At 37.4% G+C, this 24,057-nt stretch overlaps 3 protein-coding genes across 6 annotated transcripts in view; 2 read left to right on the top strand and 1 right to left on the bottom strand.

Annotated features, from left to right (window-relative positions):
- MOSPD2 (motile sperm domain containing 2) overlaps positions 1-3,016 on the bottom strand; it is a 53,214-nt gene extending 50,198 nt beyond the window's left edge. For all 3 annotated transcript variants that reach the window (XM_041741047.1, XM_041741044.1, XM_041741045.1), the window contains exons 1-2: positions 2,859-3,016; positions 2,634-2,703 (exon numbers count right to left, since the gene is read on the bottom strand). In XM_041741047.1, the coding sequence (XP_041596981.1) occupies positions 2,634-2,703; positions 2,859-2,867 (79 nt within the window). In that variant the 5' untranslated portion in view covers positions 2,868-3,016. The remainder of the gene's footprint in view (positions 1-2,633; positions 2,704-2,858) is intronic.
- Positions 3,017-3,034: 18 nt separating this feature from the next.
- LOC121482930 (classical arabinogalactan protein 5-like) lies at positions 3,035-10,361 on the top strand. The gene is made up of 4 exons (XM_041741052.1): positions 3,035-3,430; positions 8,675-8,726; positions 9,537-9,582; positions 10,222-10,361. The coding sequence occupies exons 1-3, from the start codon at positions 3,035-3,037 to the stop codon at positions 9,560-9,562; spliced, it is 474 nt and encodes a 157-aa protein (XP_041596986.1). The 3' UTR covers positions 9,563-9,582; positions 10,222-10,361.
- An 8-nt stretch (positions 10,362-10,369) lies between these two features.
- The window catches only part of FANCB (FA complementation group B), a 45,356-nt gene continuing 31,668 nt past the window's right edge, over positions 10,370-24,057 (top strand). For both annotated transcript variants that reach the window (XM_041741043.1, XM_041741042.1), the window contains exons 1-7: positions 10,370-11,473; positions 13,321-13,473; positions 14,059-14,151; positions 19,425-19,559; positions 21,844-22,007; positions 22,864-23,318; positions 23,439-23,676. In XM_041741043.1, the coding sequence (XP_041596977.1) occupies positions 10,523-11,473; positions 13,321-13,473; positions 14,059-14,151; positions 19,425-19,559; positions 21,844-22,007; positions 22,864-23,318; positions 23,439-23,676 (2,189 nt within the window). In that variant the 5' untranslated portion in view covers positions 10,370-10,522. The remainder of the gene's footprint in view (positions 11,474-13,320; positions 13,474-14,058; positions 14,152-19,424; positions 19,560-21,843; positions 22,008-22,863; positions 23,319-23,438; positions 23,677-24,057) is intronic.

The following is a 24,057-nucleotide window of genomic DNA, read 5'->3' as shown; positions in this document are numbered from 1 at the left end:
AAGGAAACCTGAAAGGGTGAACACAAGCAGATCAAAACCACCTTTTTACCATTTTTCCTACTTTCCTACTTTGAGATGCAGTATCTCAAGAAACAAACTTTAAAGGGAGAAAGTCTTCACAGGTTTTTATTTTTCTTTCCCGAGCAAGTCTTTAATTAAATTGGTATTTACAATAGCTGTTCAGATAACCTGCTCACATGCGTTCACACGTACCTGAATTTGTGTATTTCAGGTCAAAACCCTCCTTATACTTAATGCATTGAGTGCTTTCCTTTGAAAGAATGCTCATCTTTATGAAACATATTGTGAGGGCTGCCCTTTGCCAGACTTTGGGGAAAGGGGTGGAGAGTCAGGACGACTCATAATGCAGACTTGGATTAATCTCCCTATATATGTATTTAAGCATTGCTATATTGAGTATATATTGAAAACTGTGCAAGGTATACAGAGGTGAGTCAGTCCCCGCCCTTAATGTCCACAGGTTGCCCCAGACCCATATACATTCTACTGGAGGAAATGAACAATAAGCAAGTAAACAAATGAACACAATAATTACAGGTTATGGTAAGAGCTGTAAAGGAGACAAAATAAACAAGACAGGGAGGCTATTTGATAATCAGTAAAGGCCTCTCAGATAACATTTATGCCAAGATGGAAAAAAAAAGGACCTAGCTGTGCACACTATCTGGGCAAGAGCCTTCCAAACAAAGAGAAGTGGAAAGGTCCCAAGATAAAAACAGATTCATTCTGTTGGAAGAACATAAAAGAAGCAGTGTGGCTGGTCATGTTTTTCAAACTGTGGATCACTGCAACAAGGAGTCATAGGTTTTCAGAATAAGTATTCTTTAATGAACTTTTGCTCCAGTTATGTGTATATGTGTGTGTGTGTCCTACTTTGCAATGTGTGATATGTTTCTTACTGTGGGCAGCGGTGAAATCTGTACTAAACAAGTAGAGTAGTTACAGATTAGGATGGAAGGGTGGGCAAGAACTACAGCATGCATGGCCTTGCATTGTAGGCCACCATAAGGAATCGAGATTTTTATTCTAAACACAATGTGATTGTATTGAAGACTTTCAAGTTGGGGAGTGATATGATCTAATTCAATACAATGGTGTTGCCCAAAGATTTTCACTATAGTGAAATTCAGAAAACTAGCTCAGGCCTAAGCCACTAAGACCAAGGATTTGGAGCAAATCACTTAATCTCTTTAGATCTTACTTTCTTCATTTTAAAAATGAGAAGGCTGGACCAAGATAACTCACTATCTTCTCTATTGCTAAACTTCTATAACTATATATATATATATTATATATATGCACACACATATATATGTATACATATATACATACATACACACGTATACATATATCCTGCTTCCTTTGTTGGGCATAAGTACATGACTATTGGGAAGACGCTAGTGCATTAGGTCAAGTTTTGGGTTACTTCTTAAAATACTATACACCATGTAACTCTTAGAATTACATTTCTATAGAAAGCCATTTTAGAATTATCTCTTTCCTGGAACCAGCTATATTATTTAAATGAGATCTCTGGGCTAAAAGTGAATCGAGTGCTTTTGCAACTCTCTAGTGCAAAGTTTGGGATGTAAAGGAAATTGACAGGGAGGATGAAAAGATTTAGTGACCAGGTTATCTGGAACACATTTCCTTATTTGTTCTAGGTCATCACTGACATTTAATCTAGGGCATTCTAAAGTTGCAGAGAACCTCTGCTGAGCCCTAAAGTTAAGATGCAGAAGCTTAACTCCTTCTACAGCAACCAAAATGACTTGAGACAAAATATTCGTTGAGAGCCTACAATAGGTTAACCGCATGCTAGACAGTCAGATATGTTTTTTCAGTTAATTGTCCTAACCTAATTATTCATATTTCACAGATAAGAAACAGGGGCTTAGAAAAGACAACAAAGCTATTAAGTGGCAGGGTCAAGATTCAACATTTCACATTTATAATAAATTATCCTGCAAGTTTAAAAAAATCACTATACAAAGATTAAGCCATCAGTTTCAAGTATCTGGGACATTTGTCCAACCATATGAACACATAATGTTCAACCAATAAATCAATTCTGGACTTTGGTATAGGTGCTTTAGCTAGGTGCAGTGTGGGATGAAAGAGAACTTGTTCCAGCACTGGAAGGCCTACTCCGTGGGTAGCATACTGGGTTGTATGAAGTGGAATCAGGCAAAATATCTAAGGAATTTGTATTCCCAATTAAGTACACGTGAATAGCATTATGGCCGTTTCCAGATTCTTTTTCTCTATTGTTGCTGGTGAAAGGTCAGCAGAGAAACTGTGCACTGGACACTGTCACCTGTGCCGTGGGCCTTGAAAGTGTCCTGCAAGTTCCATAAACTCGAGATGCTAGAAACTGACCAATTTCCAACTTACATTAACCCTTTAGGAAGCAATGGGCGTATCACCTGCCCAATTGGAGCAGCGTGGATGGCGTGTTATGGAGAAGAAAACCTTGGGAACGTGGAAGGCATTATCCGTGTGAGGGTCGGAATGGTCCCTAAAGCCTTTCCCCAGAGACACCTGCAAAGACCTTTGCAAAGTTAGGGACCGTCGCTGCACACCTGCCTCAACATCGAGAACGCGGTACCCACCTGTCACATATTCGGCTTCGAATCTCCGCCGGGTCTCAGAGATGAGCTTGGCTTTATTCTGGGCGTGATACTGAAAGGGAGACACGAAGGGACGCTTAGATACCACGCGCACCATCCCGCTTCCCTTCAGCCCAGCCCACCTGCACCTGGGCGCACGGCCCCCGGCTTCAGAGGAAGCTTCCGGGTCTGGGGGGACGGCCGGCAGCTGTGTGGTCGCCTCCTCACCTCGGCCATGGTCGCGGGCGTGGACGAGATCTCGATCGCCGTGGCCACTTGCCCACCTGTCCGAAAATCTCATCACGGGCCCCGCGGGCCGGGAGGTAGAGAGGGAAGGGCGGGAGGTGGAGACGGTCGCGTGACACCGGGAGGCGGGCGGAAGCGTCGCCGCGTTGCCCAATCCAATGTGGCCGCCTGGGTGTGGAGGCGGAACCAGGCCCCAGCCTGGCTTTCCATTAGCTTCTCGTTTGCGCTCCGCTCCCTCGACGTCCCCTGCACTGCGGACCCGCCTCCGCCTCCCGCCGGATCACGGGAGCTTCCCGCGCCGAGCTCCGCCCGAGCAAGCTCCGCCCGCCCTTAGCTTCACAACATTCCCCGGAGGCCCCGCCCCCTCAGCCTCCCTTGGCAACCGTCTCCCCGCAGGCGGGGCCGGCCCCGCCTCCTCTGCTCGCGACGCAGCCTCCGGCCCGGATCTCCCAGGATGCAGCGCGCGGGCGGGAGGTTTGGAGCCCCGGGACCCTGCGCCCGCCCAGGGCGTCTCGAACGTGGCGGCTGTGGGACGCAGGTCCTCGCGCGGTGAGGTAGGGCTGGCCCGTGGTCCTTTACCTGTGGCTGGCGGCGGAGCCGGCTTCACTCCCATCTTTGCGGGATAAGGGGAGTGGAAGCGAGTCTGCCGGAGCCTGTGTCCATCACTCTTTGGAATGGTGACTAGGTTTTAAGGGCTTGCCGTGTGGAATTATTTCTCTTGAAACTTTCTTCGCCCTCGCCTCATCTCTCCCACTTGCAGTGTGAGAAATTTAGCAAGGATTATAAATTTGAAATCTGTAAACTAAGGCAGTTGTATAAAGTTAAAAGATGTAATTAGCATCTTACAGTTTATTGATTACGGTAGTTCTCACCCTGGGGCAATTTTGTCTCCCTGGGGACGTTTGGCAGCTTCTGGAGGGGAGGGGAGGGGGGCGTGCTGGCATCTAGTGCGTATTGCTAAATAGCCTGCAACGCACAGGGCGGCCCCTATGACAGTTATCCAGAGCAAAATGACAGGAAGTGCTAAACTGGAGAAAGATTTAGGTTTATAAAGGCACTGGAGCAATTTTACGGTTGTCGGCTAAAATATTGAAATCGTTTTGAATTCAAGAATGCAGGTTTTGTTTTGTTTTGTTTTGTTTTGTTTTTCTAATTGAGACATACTGGGATTGCCTGGGTGGCTCAATAGGTTAAACATCTGTATTTGGCCCAGGTCATGATCTCAGCATCCTGGGGTCCAGCCGCATAGGGCTCCTTCCTTAGCAGGGAGTCTGCTTCTTTCTGCCTCTTCCCCCCTCCCCCTGCTCTCTCTAATAAATAAAACCTTTAAAAAAACTACAAAGAAATTGCAGGAAGAAAAGCCCCCATATTTCCCCCATCCATAATCGACCATAATTGATACTTTAGAATCTTTGTCCAAGACTTTTTGATATGCTACACATTTTTATGGGAAAAATGGACACATTGTTTGAAAATAATGGAATACATTGTTAAAAATACCATTACAGGGATCCCTGGGTGGCGCAGCGGTTTGGCGCCTGCCTTTGGCCCAGGGCGCGATCCTGGAGACCCGGGATCGAATCCCACGTCGGGCTCCCGGTGCATGGAGCCTGCTTCTCCTTCCGCCTGTGTCTCTGCCTCTCTCTCTCTCTCTCTGTGACTATCATATAAAAAAAAAATACCATTACAGCTATAGTTAAAGTCTCCCTCTGGCTTCACTCCCCTACCCTGATTGCCTCTCTCTCCAGAATAAACACTGATCGGAATTTGCATTGAATCTTTACAGAATCTTTGCTTTTGAAATTTTGGACGAGGATGCCTGGGTTTGAATCCTGACTCTGTCACTTCTTATTTTTAGGCCTTTGAGAAGATCCTTAAACTCCATGCCTCAATTTCCCCATCTGTAGAATGAGATACTGTTGCCTACAGCATAATAATGTACTGAGTAATAAATGAGTCCAAAGTGCTTAGAATAGTACCTGGCGGGAAGAAGCACTCAGAGAACTAGCCTTTGTAGGTAAACAGAAAATATGTAATGTTGTTTTAAGTGTTTTGATTTAGATAAATGTACTGGAGAATACATTTTTCTGCAACTTAATTTTTTTCCATTTGATTTTTGAGATTTGGCCATACTGGTATGCATACATCTAATTTGTTTCTTTTAACTATACTATGATATTCCATCTGTATTTATTCATTCCCCTACTGATGGTCATTGAAGTTTTTACTTTTCTTACTAGCACAAATACCACAGTAACCATTCTAGACCAATGTCTTTGTCCATTATTATGTAGGATTATTTATCTGGGTTCATATCTAGAAATGAAATTGCTGGATATATGTATTTCAGGTGCCTGCCAAATTGCCTTCCAAAGTTACCCCTCCCTTTAATTACGAGCTCATAATTATCTCCTAATTGATGGCTCTGCTACCATTCTCACCTCACCCCATCTTTAACACTGTCACTAGGATCTTTTATAATTCAGAAGTACAATCTTGTGATTTCTATTTTTGCAATCTTTCAGGGGTGTATCCTTGCTTAGAGAAAGTTAGAAGTCCTTAGGATGACATAAAAAACCTTTAACTTAGTCTTTCCTAACTCTCTTAGTGGATCACCATTCCCCAACATTCACCTACATTTCAGATACACTAAGTGTTGTTGGAAAAGGGAAAATGGAGCTTGATTCTGGGTAGGCCCTAACAAATGATTTCCAGTTACGTAGGTAGAAAAACATTTTATTTTTTTTTATTTTTTTATTTTTTGGTAGAAAAACATTTTAAAAGCAGACTTATTCTGTAGCCAAGTTAACTTACTTAGGTAAATAATGTCCTGTATGTTGTGAGAAGTACCTATATCGGTAATATGCTTATAAAATTATGTTTAATATTATTATTTGAAGTTTTTAGTTGAGGATCTTAATTCTACCTTTTTTCCAAAAGATACTCTCTATTGGTCACACTTGATATAGTTTCTTAGCCATATTTTTAGATTTTATCTGCAGATAATGTAGTGCTCTTTTAGGATCTTCCTCAACCAGATAGGTAGTTTATATGAAGAGTTCTGAAATTTATGACACCCAGAGGAGTTTATTAGCATTTGAAAGGAACACTGTTTATTTGATAGGAAGATGATAGGGAAGAGTGGATGAGGGTGATCATTTATTGCTAACCTACTATTATTTGTTAGCATATACTATTTCCCTACTATACTCATCTGTTTTCTTTTTATGCACAAAATACATACAGTCAACTTTGATATATGGTAATATAGAACAGGAAAAGCTCAAATTAATTATGTAGTATTTTTTTTTTTTTTATGATAGTCACAGAGAGAGAGAGAGAGAGAGAGAGAGAGGCAGAGACACAGGCAGAGGGAGAAGCAGGCTCCATGCACCGGGAGCCCGACGTGGGATTCGATCCTGGGTCTCCAGGATCGCGCCCTGGGCCAAAGGCAGGCGCCAAACTGCTGCGCCACCCAGGGATCCCTAATTATGTAGTATTTTATAAATAATCTGCTTCCAACCCCCCTCCCCACCCCATTAGCTGCAATAGGAAGTAAGGCTTAACTGGTTGAAGTTATGGTTTTTTTTTTTCTGTTGTAAAGGTGTAAGCCACAACAGTGTAAGCCACTGTCGTAAGGATAAGTAAAAAGTCAGATGACCAATAGGCTGTAATAGTAAGCCTGGTACCCTGATAATCAGGATATGATTAATCAGAGCTTATTTATATTAGTTTTAGAACCCATAAATTGATCTTAGTTTCATTTGTTTCCATATTATTTCTATCTAAAAAAAATTACCATTTATTCCGTAGGCTTAAAGATTTGTTTTATGACATATGCTAAGAACTCTTCTCTTATTTTTTTTTTAAGAACTCTTCTCTTAAAACAGATGTTGTATCAGTATAAAATAAAATGTACACAGGTATTAAATTCAATAAGCCTTAAGATTATAGAAAGTTTGAGGGAAAAATTTATCTTCATAAATATATTAATGACTTCTAATTTTTAACTCCGAAGGTGATCAATTTTAAATAACTTGCATTTAAAATGTGCCTGGTTTTGTAGTATTTAAAAAAAAGACCTTTCATATAACAGTCATTTAAATCTATTGGAATCTAAACTCACGAGAATAAGTTTGTTTTTTGCCTAGAGCTCACACTAAAAGCATGTTGGGTTAGGATTACATCAGGGCTTTGAATGCCATGATTCAAACTTTATAGCAGTGGTTTGCGATCTTTTGTCTCTGTGTCATTCATATGTTCAATTCAGTGTTTAGTGTCTATCTTTCTAGGAAGTAATTCAGGGATCATAGATGTATTGAGAAGGGGGAGAGGGTACATGCAAGGTTTTTGAGGTAGGGGACAGGTACCAGATCTGAGGGGAGAGAGACTAGAGTAAGGAAGATCAGTTTAAGAAGCTTTTGATACTCAGGATCTCTCTCCAAGAGGCTGAGCGAAGAGCTTTTGATACTCAGGATCTCTCTCAAAGAGGCTGAATCATCTGAAGGCTTGACTGGTGCTGAAAGATCTGATCCTAAAAAGGCTCACTCACATGGCTTGGCAAAAGGCCCGTCACTTGGTGATTGTTGGCAGGAAGCCATAGTTCCTTGCTGTATGCATATTTTATGGGGCTGCCTGAATATCTCTTAATAATATGGCAGATGGCTTTCCACATTGCAGGTGATCCAAGGAGCAAGTCAACAAGGAAGCCATGATACTCTGTGACCCAGTCTCAGAAGTCTCACGTCCCTTCTGCGATATTCTGTTGGTTAGAAGTGAATCATAATGACCAGCCCTCACCCAAAGACAGGAGAATTAAGTGCCACTTCTTGATGGAAGGATTTCAAAGAATTTGTTAACATCATTTAAAACTACAACAAATGATATATTTGGAAATCAGGCAATAAGCCACAGCATCTCCAATTTGAAAGTAGATGCTGACTAATCGAGTCTGCATTTTAATTGAATTGCCTCTAAATTAAAGTCATTTCTACGAAATGCTACATTAAGTTAAATTTGTAGATGATTCAGTGATAATTTTTTCTAATTGGACTCTTGGTGGATTTTTATAAGAAAAGAACAAGACCTAAGCCTTTGCAGTTTGTTTTTCATTCAACAGAGGAAAGCATTATTACCTAATTGCAAATGACCTAGTTTTATTTCTGAAGTAGTTGAATTTCCTGGTGTAAATGATCCACAAGTAGGAGAAAAGAAAGAGTATGAGTTAGTTACTTATAGTGGAAAGGGACCTTTCAGCATTCACAAACTGCTAAGTATGTGACTATTCTGAGGTTTCAAAGGTTAGGTACTACATAAACCAGAGCTGGCCATGATGATCATGATGATAATGACAAGGGTAGTAGCTAACCTTTATCGAGCACTTTCTGTGTGCCAGGTTCTATTTTAAGTGGTTTATGTTAGTTAATTTCAATGCCTTGTGGGGTTATACTGTTATTATATCCCATTATATGTGGGTATGAGGCACAGAGGGATTAAATAACTTGCCCGAAATCATTTTTCTATTAAAAGGCAGAGAAGGCTCACCATTCACATGGTTCCTTAGGCTCTCCAACCATGTGCAGTTCATAGCATATGCTGAGATTTCGGTAGCTGTTAAAAGAGTGACTCTGCATGTATAGCCACTGAGTAGAAATCAGCCTCTTTCTCTTATATGTGTGTTCACTGTAAGGGGTGTTCCTTTGTTGTTGTAATTTTATTTTGCAGTTAGATTTGGCCTGTATTCTTTTTTAAACTTTATTTTTACTATTGAAGTATAATTGACATGTTACATGTTTCAGGTGTGCAGCATATTGATTCAACAATTCTATACATTATTCAGTGCTCACCATGGTAAGTATAGTTACCATACACCTTTATTATAATATTATGGACTACATTCCTCGCACTGTACTTTTCATCTCCATGACTTATTTATAAGTGGAAGTATGTACTTCTTAATATCCTTCATCTATTTTGCCCGTTTCCCCACTAACCTCTTCTCTGACGGATTGTGCTCTGTATTTAAGAGTTGGGTTTTTTTGTTTGTTCATTTTGTCTTTTAGATTCCATGTGTAAGTGGAAACCTATAACATTTATTTTTTTCTTATTTCACTTTATATAATGTCTTATAGGTCCCAGGTGTCTATCAATAGATGAATGGATAAAGAAGATGAGGGGTGTGTGTGTGTGTGTGTGTGTGTGTGTGTGTATGGATGTATGTGAATATTTAAAATGGAATATTACTGAGACAAAAAAGAATGAGATCTTGCCATTTTTGATGCCATGGGTGTTCCTTTGTTTTTCATTCTACTTTACTATTTCTCTCAGTTTGCCTTGCTGAGAGTTCAGTGTAAGGGGATATATGCCTGGACAGTGTGGTAGTTAAAAGTGTAGGCTTAGGAATCAAAGGGCCCCTCTTCCAAATCTAGTGCCCCTGTCAATTAGTGTTAATAACCTTGTAAAATATATGGCCTTTGTTAAAATAAGAAAGTTTTCTCAGTTGGAAGATGTGATAATAAAAGTGCTTACTTTAAAAGAACAATTGTAAAGATTAAATGAAATTATGTGCTGTGCCTGGCCTATAAGCCTGAAAAACTGATAGCTATTATTTACTTGTGTTCATTATAATGCTAATTCTCTCGTTTTTTGTATTTGGAATAGGAATAGTGACTTCCTTAAGGTCCTGACGCTACACTGTTTTTACAAAGTAAGATTTAAAATTTATTTCTATTACTCCTATGGAGATTTTTTTAAGCCATGGTATAGAATCTCTTATTTTTCTTTCTGGGCTTTTATTTTGGCTATAGAGTCTGTATGAGTTCCTGTTTCAGGGAAGCATGATCTCAAGTGCCTGGCTGTGGTAGCAGTCAATTTGAGTCACTGACTGATTACTGAATTGTCACTATAGAGGGGGTAAGGCTGAGAGGAAAAAACCAGGGTTGAGTCAACAGGGTAGAAAATTGGGGGGAAAAGAGAAAATGGGAAAACCAGATTAAGTTGGTAGGTTTGAGAGAGAGACATAATTAGAACCCTTAAGTAATCCCCTGAACCAGAAAGAACGTCTTTAGGCACTTTCAATAGACCACCCACAGCTTTTAATAGATGCTGTTAACACATTCGGTTATCTTATGTGATATGGTTATTTGCATTGTTTGCAAACTGTGTCTTTTAACTGTACAGAAATGATATTTGGGATGTGGTTTTTTTTTTGATGAGTGTAACATTGTTAAGATAGCATAAAAAACTTAAAAATGTTCATAAAATTTATGATTTATGTGATAGTTCTCAAAGAGAAATGTGTTTTCAACTGCCTACTTGATGGTAATTCTCTTCATTACATTTTTAGGTTTAAAAGCATCAACTGTGGGATGCCTTAGTGGCTCAGTGATTGAGGGTCTGCCTTTGGCTCAGGGCATGGTCCGGAGTCACAAGATCGAGTCCCACATCGGGCTTCCTGCTTGGACCCTGCTTCTCCCTCTGCCTATGTCTCTGCCTCTCTCTCTCTCTCATGAATAAATTTTTAAAAATCTTTAAAAAAAGCATCAACTGCAATCAATTTGCATTTGAAAATTGGACCAAAAAAACAAAACAAAACAAAACAAAACAACAAAGAAAATTGGACCAACACAAAGACTTGATATTGTGGAATGACTAGCAAACAAGCAATGTCATTTGACAGACAAGAAATGCTCATGTGTTATAATGGGGAAGTCCTTATTTTTCGATTGTCTAAAGGAGATTTTGCAAGTAAAGGGCCTGCAAAAATACCCGTATTACATGTCAGGAGAATGGTATTTGACAGAGGAACAAGAACATTTGTTCAGAAGTCTACTGGATTCCTTATGCTAAAAGAAGAAAACTCTCATTTAAAAATTACGTGTTGCAACTGTGTGGCAGATTACAGAACTGGAATCAATCTCCCTTGTATTATGATACAATGCAATAAGAAGAATAACGTCTTCAAATATTTTATTCTATTTCTTCACAGAACCAATAAATTTGAAAAGCGATTGAGTTTTAAACTAAGGCATGAGTTGAAGGATGGTGTAAGAGTCCTTGATGGCCCTTTAGTTTTATGGAGACATGTGAAGACATTCTACTGTATCTCTTCCCAAACCAGCAGAATTATTACTGTGTCTGTTAATATTGCCTCTGTTGAGTGGGCAGGGGAGATTGAAAATCTAGGTATGGTTTTATTAGGAGCAAAGGCAAGTTTTTTATCTGAGGAGGACTGCACCAAAAAGCTTTCAAAATCAGATTATGAAATTTGGAATACTAAATTTTGTGTATACTCCCTTGAAAATGAAGAAATAATAAGTGATACATACATTATCCCTCCTGCTTATAGCAGTGTAGTAACTTATGTGCATGTCTGTGCAACTAAGATTGTCAACAACCAGTTAAGAATGTCTGTGATTGCCCTTACTCGGAAGAATCAGCTGATTTCATTTCAAGATGGGACTCCTAAAAGTATTTGTCAGCTTCCATTTGGAGATCCTTGTGCAGTTCAACTTATGAATTCAGGCAGAGGAGGAGACCTTTTCATCGTATCCTTTAGGTCCAGTGATGCTTGTGCCATTTGGAAAAAGAACTTCCAGGTATAGTACTTATAATCATTCAAATGATGTAGCCTTAGACCTATTTAGGATTTATATGTTTCAGAGAGTTTATCCTGGAGTCTTATTATCCAAATCAATTTTTAGTGCTGCACTTAAAATCATATATTGCATCATTCTTATTTCTTAAAGTTATCTGAATACTACCTGATAAAGGTTTTGCCTTGCCGTTTTGAGTCATAAAACCTTTGGGTTGTTTGGAAATATATAAATATATAGCTACAATTATTATATATTTGTCTTTTAATATAACTATTTCTAATTTTTTAAGTATTTTATTTAGTTAGAGTGTGAGCAGGGGGAAGAGGAGAGGGAGGGCGAGAGGGAATCTCAAGCCGACTCTGCACTGAGCATGGAGTCTGATGCTGGGCTCAATCTCTCTGACCCTGAAATCATGACCTGAGCCTAAATCAAGAGCTGGGCCCTTAGCTGAGTGAGCCACCCATTTTTTTAGGTGGATCGTTACTTTGTGTATGTGTATTTCTGTTTGTGTGTGTGAAAATGTCAGGTTGAAATTGTGTTTTATCTCAGAGTCATGAGATTGAGTTCTGCGTCTAACTCTGCACTGTGTGCAGAGCCCACTTAAGATTCTCTCTCTTCCTCCCACTGCCGCTCCCTGTGTGCACTCATGCTCGCTCGCTCTCTCAAATAAATAAATTTAAAATTTCCAAAGAAAAGTAATTTGAAAGTACCCTATTTTATTTTGAAAGCAATCTTTTAAAAACATATTGTGCTTTTATTTGAAGGTTATTTGGAAGGTAACATTTTCTGCCTTTCTCTACTCTCTTTTCCTTTCCAGAAGTGGTAGCAGGGAAACATCTAGTATAGCCTATAATTGTTATTGGGGTCAGGGTAATGGAAAGAGCACACTAAGCCTGGGTTTGACTCCCAACTGAGCCACTTACTAGTCTTACCTTAAGGAATATGTTTAATTTTGTGAACTCATTTTCTGTCTTTATGAAATTGGGATCATCCTACCTCTGAGACGAGAGAATGAAAGAAAATGACATTGTAAAGTGTCTTGCACAGTGCTTGGCACACAGGGAAAGCTCAGTAAGTAGTTATTATGTTATACGAGGACTAGGGCTATCATCACGGACTTGCACCTACCTGAGGTCCCTTATTCACCTGGATAAGGAAAAACCATTCTCTTGTGCCTCATTAATTCAGTGTAATATAGTCCTCATACACTTTAAGTGGGTCCCCTGTTTGGACCCTGTAGAACTCTGCCAATAACACATTACCCAAAGAGGGAGACTATGCCACTCTGAGTGAGCATGTAAACTGTTGGCTGGCCTTCCTGCCTTGAAATTGTGTTCTAGGGTTCTTTCTCTACAAAGGACCATAATCCTTTGCACAAGTTGCTTACCTAAGTCCCTACTGACTTACCTCTTAAGCTACTTCTTCAAGATTTCTGTATGTCTAAGCAGTTTTCAAATGCCCTGTATTGAAAACTCTGGAATTATGCCCTGATATCCACAAATTAAGTGCTCATAAATTGCTTTGGTAATCATGCCACTCTGGGAATTTTGTAGCTCTTGCCTTTGCTTTACCTTGGTGTTATATTTATATTCACCTGCTTTTAAAAAAATATATCTTAGGGTAAAATATGCAATTACTTTAAAAACAGGAATAAAGGCTAAGAATATACAAATAAAGAGGGAGGAGCGATGACCGTGTCAGAAAACCTGGGTTAAGGGAAGTGATTGCATTTGAACAATTATATTTAGTTTAGTAGTTAGGACAAAGAAAGCAAATATAGCAGATTTTACAACTGCATGGAAATATACTATCATACTATTCCTCCATTTCCACCCTCTTTCTTTCAGGTTGCTGCTAAGTGGGAAAAAATTAGCTCAGTACTGATAGATGACTTTCTAGGACTTGGAAGTGAACAAGTACTGCTACTTTTTCAGGACTCCTTGAATTCAGGTTGCCTGAGTTCATTTATAATAACAGATCTTGGCGACATAAACTATTCAGTAAGTTCTGTATACTTTTTATATATTACTTTAAGAACCATCTTAGGAAGTTGGAACACTTTAAAGCTATTGACCCACTGTTTCAGTATTTGTAAACGTTTTAAACTCTTAAAATACATAGATTGAATTTTTGAAATTATACATTGAATCTCCTTTCAATAAATATTACACAAATTGACTATGCTTTTTGATGTAAATTTGGAGTGTAGTGATAGTAACACTTTAACTTTATTGTTGCTTCTGAAAATCACATTTTATACTAGTAAACATGATAACTTTGGGCTAATTAAGGAATAAAATAAAATGAACCTGCTTTATTAAAAGAAGTAACAGTTCATAATATCTTAAGATCTTGGGCAGAAGGGAAATAATACCCCTGAAGCTTCAGATCTCCATAAGATATCTGAGTCTCAGTAATTTTTTGTAGTTCCGAGAAATGATGGAGAAAATACATATTTTTTGTCTCTTATATAATAGTGTGTAACATGGAAAACTGCCCTTTGGATAAACTTTAATTGTATTTTGTTAATCTTATGAATTTTCCGTTTATTTCAAAATCTCAGTTTTAGTATATTTTTTTCTTAGAGTAAAACATTGGATTGCAATGAAGATGACTTATTTGAAGACAAAGAACAGAATTGTTATTTGATGATTCCACCTCTGGAAAGAAGATTGAAAGTTAGTGTCTATGTTTGCTTTTTGTTTTTGCTTTTTTGGGTTAGTGCTATTCTAAGTGAAGGAAAGAACATTGAAAGAAAGGATCTTAATGTGTAAGCAACTCAGTGATTGGGAAAATGATATTTCAAAGTATCTTTGCCTTTTTAGTACCTCTAAAAATTATTGTGACATTACTTATAAATGTATTATCTAAAAATGATACTTTTTACAATAGGACTGTAAATTTAGTGAGTCATAAGATAAAATATATGAAGTTCACTTTTGAAAACACATTCTTTCTGGTCTTAGGGATCAGTATACCACAATATCTCTTTTAAAGGAGCATCAAGTATGATGATTCATAACATGTTCCAAAAATGAACAATTAGCCCTCAAATTTTCCATATAAAGCTCTTTGAAAAATAGTGTTTGTTTTTTTTCCAAATGTATAAAGGTAATGCATATTCCCTCTAAAATACTCGGACTATACAAAGAAATATTAAAAAGAGACTAATAATTACCTAGGAGTCCACTACTGAGATATAACCCATTTTAACACTTTGGCATGTGTATTCTTGTAGATTTTTTTAAATGAATATATGCAAATTTATGTAGAAATGTGATTATAGGATGCATATTCTTTTGTAACCTACCTTTCTTCGTTCATAAAATTCTTAAATATTCCAGAAAGTTCAGAGAATAGTACTGTAGTTATTTCTAGTCCTTATGTGCATGCAACTATTTGTACTTTTAAAAAAATTCTATTTCCCTCATCTGTACTTGTGAGTGTGTTTGCATATGTGTATGTACATTTTTGTAGGACCATTTGAAACTTGCAAATACTATAACTTCTATGTCTTTCAGCAGGGATTGCCTAAAATAAGGATATTCTCCTATGTAAACATATCATACTATTATTACAGTTAGAAAATTAATAGTAATCTCTTAATCTTATTTACTATTCATTCCATATTCAGATGTCTTTTTTTTAAAAGATTCCATTCATTTATTTGACAGAGAAAGAGAGCGCACTCCGGGGGAGTGGCAGGTGGAGGGAGAGGGAGAAGCAGGCTCCCCACTGAGCAAGGAGCCCAATGCAGGGCCCAACCCCAGGACCCTGGGATCATGACCTGAGCCGAAGGCATCTGCCTAACCGACGGAGCCACCCAGACACCCCTCAGATCTCTTTAATTGCCATAAAATATTTTTTATAGGTGTTTTTTTTTCAGGATATGGTCAAAGTTTACATTTGCACTTGATTATTATATATGTTATTGGTCTTTTTATCTAGAGTAATGCCCCTCCCCACTTTCTTATAATGATACTAATGAGGAGGCCAGGCCAGTTTTTCTCCCTTTTGGATTTGTCTGTTTCCTTGTGTTGTCATTTAGCTTTTTCCTCTACCACTGGCAAACTTTTTTTGTAAAGAGCCAGATAGTAAATATTTGTACTTTGTAGGCTCTTTAAAATTTTTTTGCAACTATATTAATTATTAAAGTAAATTTACTAAATGCTTACTGAATGCGGATATGAATGTGGGCAATAGAGAATAAAATATCGTAGTGGGCATAGAACCATAAAGGAAAAGATTGATTAAAAATTTTTGTGCTCTGAACAAAGTAAAATATATAGAGACAGATTATTTAGATAGAAATTGTAAAAAGTGACAAAACATGATTTTTCTTAATGTGAATATTCATTCTGAAACAGTATTCTTGAGAATGTAAAGTCTCCCAACCTCTTCAGAAGGAAAATTAATATTGCTATTAAAATGTGAATTGGACATATCTTTTCACTCTCACAGTTTTACTTCTAGGAATCTATTCTAAGGATATACTTGTAGAGTAAACAAAGATGATTTTATGGGAATGTTTATATAGTATTTATAGACAATAAAATTCAGTCATTCTAAATATATATCATTAGGAGTTTGGTAGATCAGTTATAATATACTTGACCTATGGAATACTATGTAGCTGTCAAAAATAAGGTAGGTCTTTTTTTTAAGGTAGGTCTTTATACTAATTTAGAAATGATGCCAAAATAATTTATGAGAGCATGATTTTTAGAAATATCACCTCATTTATTTGGACCAGCTCTTCTGATAAAAACAAGTTAAAATCATATTTGAAATATGTTCTTAAAATCTCCCTAAAAGCTTTGGGGCACCTGGGTGGCTCGGCCAGGTAAATGTCTTTCTTTGGCTCAGATCATGATCTCAGAGTACTGAGATCAAGCCTCGCATCAGGCTCCCTGCTCTACTGGGAGCCTGCTCCTGCCTCTCTCTCTGCCTGCCTCCCCCGCTGCTTGTGTTCTGTCTCATTCTTTGTCAAATAAATAAATAAAATCTTAAAGGAAAAGTCTCCCTAACAGCTTAAAAAAGCTGAAAATATAAAAATAAATTATCAGGCCAAACTGTAAAGGCTGGAACCGAGAGAGAACCCAGAGAAACTGATGCTACTTTTGCCTTGGGAGCATTTGTGTTTAACCTAAAGCAGTAGTACTCTAGACAGCTGACAGAAAGAAACATAAATTCCTCTCTCAAAATACATATTTTATCCTAGGCTTCTTATAAATCTCACAAGCAATTTTTCAGAGAAAATGAACCACTCACAGATTAAGCACATAAAGAAATAGGGCATCATAAGCAATTATTCACAGGAAATAACCAAATAGCATGTCTATGAACTAAAAATACATTGAAATAAAGTCTCATCAGAGGAGTTTAAGAGTTGACTCAAAGAGATGCAGAGCAAAGAAGCAAACCAAACTGTGTTAGAAAAAATTACTCAGAAGTTAGCATAGACATAGAATGAAAATAAACACACAGAGAGGGCAGGAGCATATGGAAGTGGTGAATAAGGGATAGTTGGATGTCCATTTTGTTTCATGTATCCACATGTTATCACTAGTTCTCATTTTAGATAAAAATACTTCCAATGTTAGAAGGCCTTTTGTTTTATTTTTATTTCATTTTTTAAGATTTTATTTATTTACTTTAGAGAGAGGGAGCTTGAGCCGGGTGGGAGGGGCAGGGGAAGAGGTATAAGCAGACTCTCCACTGAGCTGGGAGCCTGACATGGGGCTTGATCCCAGGAACCCTGGATCATGACCTGGGCCAAAGGCCGATGCTTAACCAACTGAGGCATTCAGGTGCCCCTGGAAGGCCGTTTAGAGATGAACAAGTCTACACTCTCTCCCCCATTTTACATATGAGGAAACAAATAGCCAGAAAGGTTAAGTGACAGAGCTAGAACCAGTGTCTGTTTCACTATTCTTTCCCCAACGGAATTTATTTTCCAACTGGTTGGAACCAGTTGGAGGGGAAAAGAGGAAACCAGGATCTTGGAGAAACTTGTATATATGTACAGAATATTCGCAGCAGCAATGTTTGTAATAGTCCATGCACGTCTGGACATAACCCAGATGCTCCTCAGTAGGAAAATGGAGAAGCGAGCTGGTATGGTCGTATGATGGAATACTACAGAGCAATGAAAGTCACAGCTGACAGCTACTAGCGACAAATGAGATGACTGTAAAACCTAGCACATACAGAATGACTCTATTCATAAAAGGTTCAAGAACAAAACACAAAAAACTAAAAATATTCTTTAGGACATACAATGATAGCAATATTATGAAGACAAACAAGGAAGTTACCTTAAAAGGGCGGAGTAGTGTTGCCTCCATTAGAAAAAGAGAGGTTCGTGACCGAGCAGCACCCATAGACAGTAGACTGCGTATGGTTACTTGGGTGTTGACTTCATTACTAGTTTATAGACTGTTTTTGTATTATGCCCTCTTCTATATATATGAGAGAGATCCCAGTAAAAAGACCAACAAAGTAAGATTTGGTGTCCTGCAGTGCAGTATGCTCCTGTATTTGGTTTGGGATAGGTTTTATTTGTAGAGAAAGAAAGCATTCCTTAATATAAAATTTCTGGAAAGGTAAACAATCTATTGGCTCTGCAAATGGGATTGAAGGTCTAGAAAGAGAAGTTGAGGAGTATTTTCATGCTGTTTAAATATTTTGCCATGTGGTTATTTTTAATGTTGTATAACAAAACTTCACAACATGGAACATTTAAGTAGTCTAGTGATTCACCATTTAGTCCTGGAGTGGGGTGAGGAGCGTTTTGAGGAGAGTAGGAAAGAGAGAACACAGATAATTTTTGAGGGTGCCTTCATTGACAGTGTGCCCACATATCCCTCCTTCTACTCCCTACCCCTCCAGCATTCTCCCATTGGGCTCCCCCCACCTCATGTGTACAGCTCCCTTTCACAAATTACTCAGCAAATGAGTGGGAATAATGTGGAGCCCACAGAAATAGGTCAACAGATGAAGTTTGAAAATATTAGCTAGACATTTTACATATTTTGTGCAATTGAAGTAAGGTATAATTTAGTCTTCACTTTCCAACTTCTGTTCACCAATACAAAGGAATTTGCCTGACTTAAACTGTAATTTGAAAGAAAGGGATTGAAAAATAGGATGCATTTTGTGTTTTCAATCTAGAAAAGATGTTAGATTAAGAGCTGGATTAATACTTAAACAGTCTCAGATATCCATCTGAAATGAACTGCTTCTGTCAGTTCAATGACATGGCTTTATATTTTCAGTAGCAAAATACATTTCATGAATGTTTCATCCTTAATAGTGAAATCTGTTTATCTGGTATAATAAAAGGAATGGATTACTCTCTGCCCAGTTTAGAGCAAAATTTTGTTTGTTTCTTATAGTTAAGAGTCCACCCAGGCACTGAGTTTATTAGCATAAAAATAAACTTGTGACAGTTTGGGTTTGGGGGCTATGTGTTATCTTTAACATTTGCTACAGATGTTATATGAACAGGATTTCAAATAGTATCAAGTTAAAAGTGACCATTTCTACTCATAGTGATTTCTTTGCTTTTGGAAGCAGAAATTATTTCAACAGCAAGAAAAATAGTTTTCCTGTGGGGGTAGGAGTGTTGGTTGGCCTTGATTTTTATTCATAGTGATTAGACATCCATATTCGTATCAATTTATTACTTAATTCAATGGTGAAATGCGTGCTCATACATTGGCATTCTCGGGTTTGATACATAAACTATTGTAGTTACTTGCTGTATTATTTTCCTTTATAATTACTTAAAATTTATAAATAAAGTAGTTTTGCTCTGAGAAGTATTTTCTGCTTTTCTATGGAAAAATTAATTAATAAGCAAATTTGGTGAAAATATGTTCTGAATTAACAATATTGTCAGGTTTCATTTAAAACGTCTCTGGCAATGGTTTTTCTTTCTACTTTACAGGTTGGTTTGGCTTCTGTTCAGGAATTGCAGCAGCATCTCTTGGTTAAGGAAAAAATTATTTCAAAATCCTACAAAACTTTAATAAACCTGGTTCAAGGGAAAGATGATAGTACATCATCTACAAGTGCAGAGAAGGTAAAATTAATCATGTGACCATTTTATCATTTTTATGAATTGGAAATCTACAAGCTATTAGATTTACTTAAATTGGAATATTTGGATATTTTAGAAAATGCTACTCAGTGGATCCAAGAAGCAAAGTGGCAGGGATTATAATGCTGGACTTTTATGACTTGAAAATATTGGATTAAGGAGCCAATGTTTTACCAATTTGCAAATTATGCTATAGGATATTAAAATCTCAGTTATTGGGAACCTTGGGGGAACAAGTTGTCTTGTTCAAAAGATTTAACTATTAAACTTTTTCATTTGTATAGTTTGCATAGCAATTATCCCTAAGTGAATTATGTATTTTCTTCTTAAACAGAATATGCAGAACATTATTCAGCCTTTTATTAATGAATACATAATTTCACCCGTATTATAATTGTTCTTTTTGTCTGTTGCAGTGTTCATTTCTAAGGGTATTTATTCCTCTAGTTGAATTGCTATGCTTTTTTAGTGTTTATATCTGCTTTTTATAATTTTATGCTTATTTTCCTTGTGGTTGACCAGAATAAGAACTCTTTAGGTACCCTGCAAGTACCTTGCAAGTACCTTGCAGTTGCTTATGTCAGTACAGTAATGTAGAAAGTTAGCAAAGCCTCCCTCGACTTCATAAAAAGTAGTGTTTAGGCACATTAATTTCATACAGAGAAAGACAACATAGCAAAGTCACAAATAAATCAAGAAAAGCTGGCATAGAGAAACTTGATACTACATTTTTTTCCCTCAAGTCATCTTAGTGCCTAGCTCTGTATTCCTTGTAGATTGATTGTTCTTATAGCAGTCTATGTCTTTGTGTCTATATTTTAGTCTTAGCAATATGAGGACTTGGATCCAAAATATGATTCGTTAATGTAAGAAGCATGACAAAGGTACATCATGTTACATTTCTATATTACAGTTCCAGTGTCTTGGGAATGCTCATGAAAGTCATTGTTAAAAGTCTCCCGTTTCCCTTCTCCACTCACCCCAACTATTTTGCCAGTATTATTATTATTATTATTGTTATTATTATTACTATTATTATTATTTTTAGACCTGGAGAGAGAAGGAAGGAGGGAAAAGAGGGGCATAGGGAGAGGGAGAGAGAGAATCTTTTTTTTTTAATTTTTTTTATTGGAGTTCAATTTGCCAACACATAGCATAACACCCAGTGCTCATCCCATCAAGTGCCCCCCTCAGTGCCCGTCACCCAGTCATCCCCACCCCCCGCCTACCTCCCTTTCTACTACCCCTTGTTCGTTTCCCAGAGTTAGGAGTCTCTCATGTTCTGTCTCCCTTTCTAATATTTCCCACTCATTTTTTCTCCTTTCCCCTTTATTCCCTTTCACTATTTTTTTATATTCCCCAAATGAATGAGACCATATAATGTTCTTAGCTTCCTTGTATTTTGTTTTCCTTATCTGGAAAATGTAGACAATACTACCGACCTAGGGTACTAGGGTTTTTTATGAAGGTTAAGCTAATTGAATCACAAGCAGCATTAAGAACAGTGCCTGATACATAGTAAGCATTCAGTAAGTGTTGTGAATTATGATTATTGCTCCTCCTCCTTCTACCATGTCTATTGTTTGTTATTATAAATCCATATGTGTGTAGAAATGAATGAGTATGGCCTGGACTTTTAAGAATACAGTTTTAGGGCAGCCCTGGTGGCTCAGCAGTTGAGCACCTACCTTCGGCCCAGGGCGTGGGCCTGGAGTCCCAGGATCAAGTCCCACATCAGGCTCTCTGCATGGAGCCTGCTCCTCCCTCTGCCTGCCTCTGCCTCTCTCTCTCTCTGTCTCTCAAGAATAAATAAATAAAATCTTTAAAAGAAATACAGTTTTACCCATAATTGGTCAGCAGTCCAAAGATAATCAGTTTTATTCATACAAAATCTTACAGTTATAGGCTTAGTATAAGTCACTTTAATAATGATTGGATTATTTTCAGCATGCCTGGGACACATGTCAGATTATTCTTCAAGATGGATTCCAAGCTTATGTGCTGGCTGGCTCTGTGCTGGATACCCCATCTTGTTTCCAATTAGGTCGTGCTTCTTAAGCTGAGTAGATAGTTATTACATATAAGTTCTATAAATTTTGTTTTAGTGATTTATATATAATCTGTAATGTAAAATATTATAGAGGACAATTTATTTTAAGATTTGTAAGCTCTGAAACCTAAAAGCTAACTTACATTATTTTTGTCATTTTGCCACATTTGGTAGTTTTTTTGTTAATCAGTTATTAAACATGTTTTTTTCTATAAGGCACATCTTGTTACTCTTTGTGGTAAAGAAGAAAATCCTGTCTGTACCTTTGATGAAAAGATAGCAGATTGTTTTCAAGATTCAGAACAGCTAGTAGAGAAGATATGGTATCATGTAATAGATGACAGTTTGGTTGTTGGAGTGAAAACCACATCTTTGAAGCCGTAAGTATCATGATAGCATTATCTTGATGGTCTAGAACAGCACTGTCCAACAAAAATACAATGTAAGCTACATAAATAATTTTAAATGTTCTAATTAGCCATGTTAAAAAATATAAATAGAAACAGATGAAATTAATTTTTACAGTTTTATCTCAAACATTATCATTGCTGAGGGATAAACAATGTTTTGTATTAAAAAGCAGATTTTATTCAAATCATTTAGGGGAGTATAAAATGCAGTTTTTACTTTAGAGTCATTTGCGTTCTAAACTATGACCCAAAATAAACTCATTAAAAGTTTAACTCTTGGGGATCTCTGGGTGGCTCAGCAGTTTAGCACCTGCCTTTGGCTCTGGGCATTGATCCTGGAGTCCCGGGATCGAGTCCCACATTGGGCTCCCTGCATGGAGCCTGCTTCTCCCTCTGCCTGTGTCTCTGCCTCTCTCTCTCTCTCTCTCTCTCTCTCTCTCTCTCTCTCTGTCTCTCATGAATAAATAAAATCTTTTAAAAAAAGTTTAACTTTTTAACTCTTTTTTTCTTGTTTAAAAAAGAAGGGGTAAAAACCTATCTTAAAAATAAAACCTAGCATTATTTTATCATTCCTTTCTCTTAAGAAAATTATTTTCCTGAAGTTGAGTGCATTTAGTGTTTTTGCTTTCCTATTTCAAGAAAAGTTGCTATTACAGGATCTTTAAAAATGTGTTTGGCTTATACACTTGATTCTCTGCTATACTCTATGCTTGAAATGATGTTTATTAGGAAAAGAGAATAAAATGTTGTTTGTGTAGCATTTAATCATCCCTTTGATTTTAAAGAATGAGGTTTTAGACTCAACTCAACTCTGAATTTTTTACAGGTCCCTGAATCATGTGACTTTATCACTGTTAATGGATCAAGCTCATAGCTCCAGCTGTCGGCTTATTAAATGTCAAAATAGGGTGATCAAGTTGAGTAGAGAATTTTTCCCAGCACCATGCTCAGTGCCATGTGAAATAGGATCAGAATCCAAAAGGATCAAGTTGACTATTGATAGTGAGGAAGAGGGAAAGGAAGAGGAAAAGGAAGAGGAAAGCTTTGTTTGTGAACAGTCATCTAAGAAAGAGTGTGGACAGGTCATTACTGCTGTCACATCTCTTTCACCACTTTTAGCGTTCAGTAATTTTTGTTGCACCGTGCTGCTACAAATTAGGGAGAGGGAAAATGGTAATTCTTCTGAAGATCATTATATTCAGTGTGGCAGACTTTTTTTAAGTCTAGAAGATCTTTCAAGTAGGCAATACCTGCTGATATTTCCAAAGAAGAAACCTATAGGTAATTTTTGTTGGTACTTTTTAATATACCTAATTGAATTAGAAAATTTTAAGAACACTTTTTGATAATGAACAGTTAAATGACAGAGCTTGTGACATGTTTTTTTTTTTTTTTTTATAGAACACGTGGAAGATCTCTTTGCACTTCTCACAGCATTTAACAGAACTTGTTTTCAAATCACATCATCCAGCTATTCCCTGACTTCAATGAAGATGTGGCTTCTAGAACACATGAAATGTGAAGTAATCAAAGAATTTCCAGAAATTTGCTTTTGCAAAAGGCCAGGAAGTTTCTATGGGACACTCTTCAAGTGGAAACAAAGAACACCATTTGAAGGGAATTTAATAGTCTATTCCAGGTAATGCATATCAAATTGGAATATGTTCGGAGAACTTAGTGCATATGTGTTTGGTCCAAGAACCATCTCCACAGTAGAGATCTGTGTCACTGTGGGACATGTCCAGGTCATTGCCTGGTATGGCATCAGTGAACAGGTGGCCTCATGTGGAAACTAGAGCTGTTTTAACTTGTTGTTTGTTTTTGACTTTTTTGTTGTTGTTAATTAGGGTCTAATAATTATTTTACGATTTCCACTCACCTTTCCCCTACAATGACACTTTTAAAAAATATAATATTAATCTTATTACTCAGAAAAAATTTAATCAGGAAGCAAGTGATGAATGTTAACTGACTTGGTATAGGATATGTACATTTGATTGCTGTAGTCTGAATAATATCA

Source organism: Vulpes lagopus, chromosome X, assembly GCF_018345385.1.
Source record: "Vulpes lagopus strain Blue_001 chromosome X, ASM1834538v1, whole genome shotgun sequence".
Classification (NCBI taxonomy): Eukaryota; Metazoa; Chordata; class Mammalia; order Carnivora; family Canidae; genus Vulpes; species Vulpes lagopus.
Note: the sequence above shows the minus strand (reverse complement) of the source record. Positions and strands in the feature narration are given on the sequence as shown.

Bases quoted from the DNA above. Each gene is read 5' to 3' on its own strand.
- LOC121482930 (XM_041741052.1), top strand. From the start codon at position 3,035: ATGTGGCCGCCTGGGTGTGGAGGCGGAACCAGGCCCCAGCCTGGCTTT. The intron at 3,431-8,674 runs GTAGGGCTGGCC...TACATGTTTCAG, and splicing joins GCAGGTCCTCGCGCGGTGAG to GTGTGCAGCATATTGATTCA. The intron at 8,727-9,536 runs GTAAGTATAGTT...TATTTGGAATAG, and splicing joins ATTATTCAGTGCTCACCATG to GAATAGTGACTTCCTTAAGG.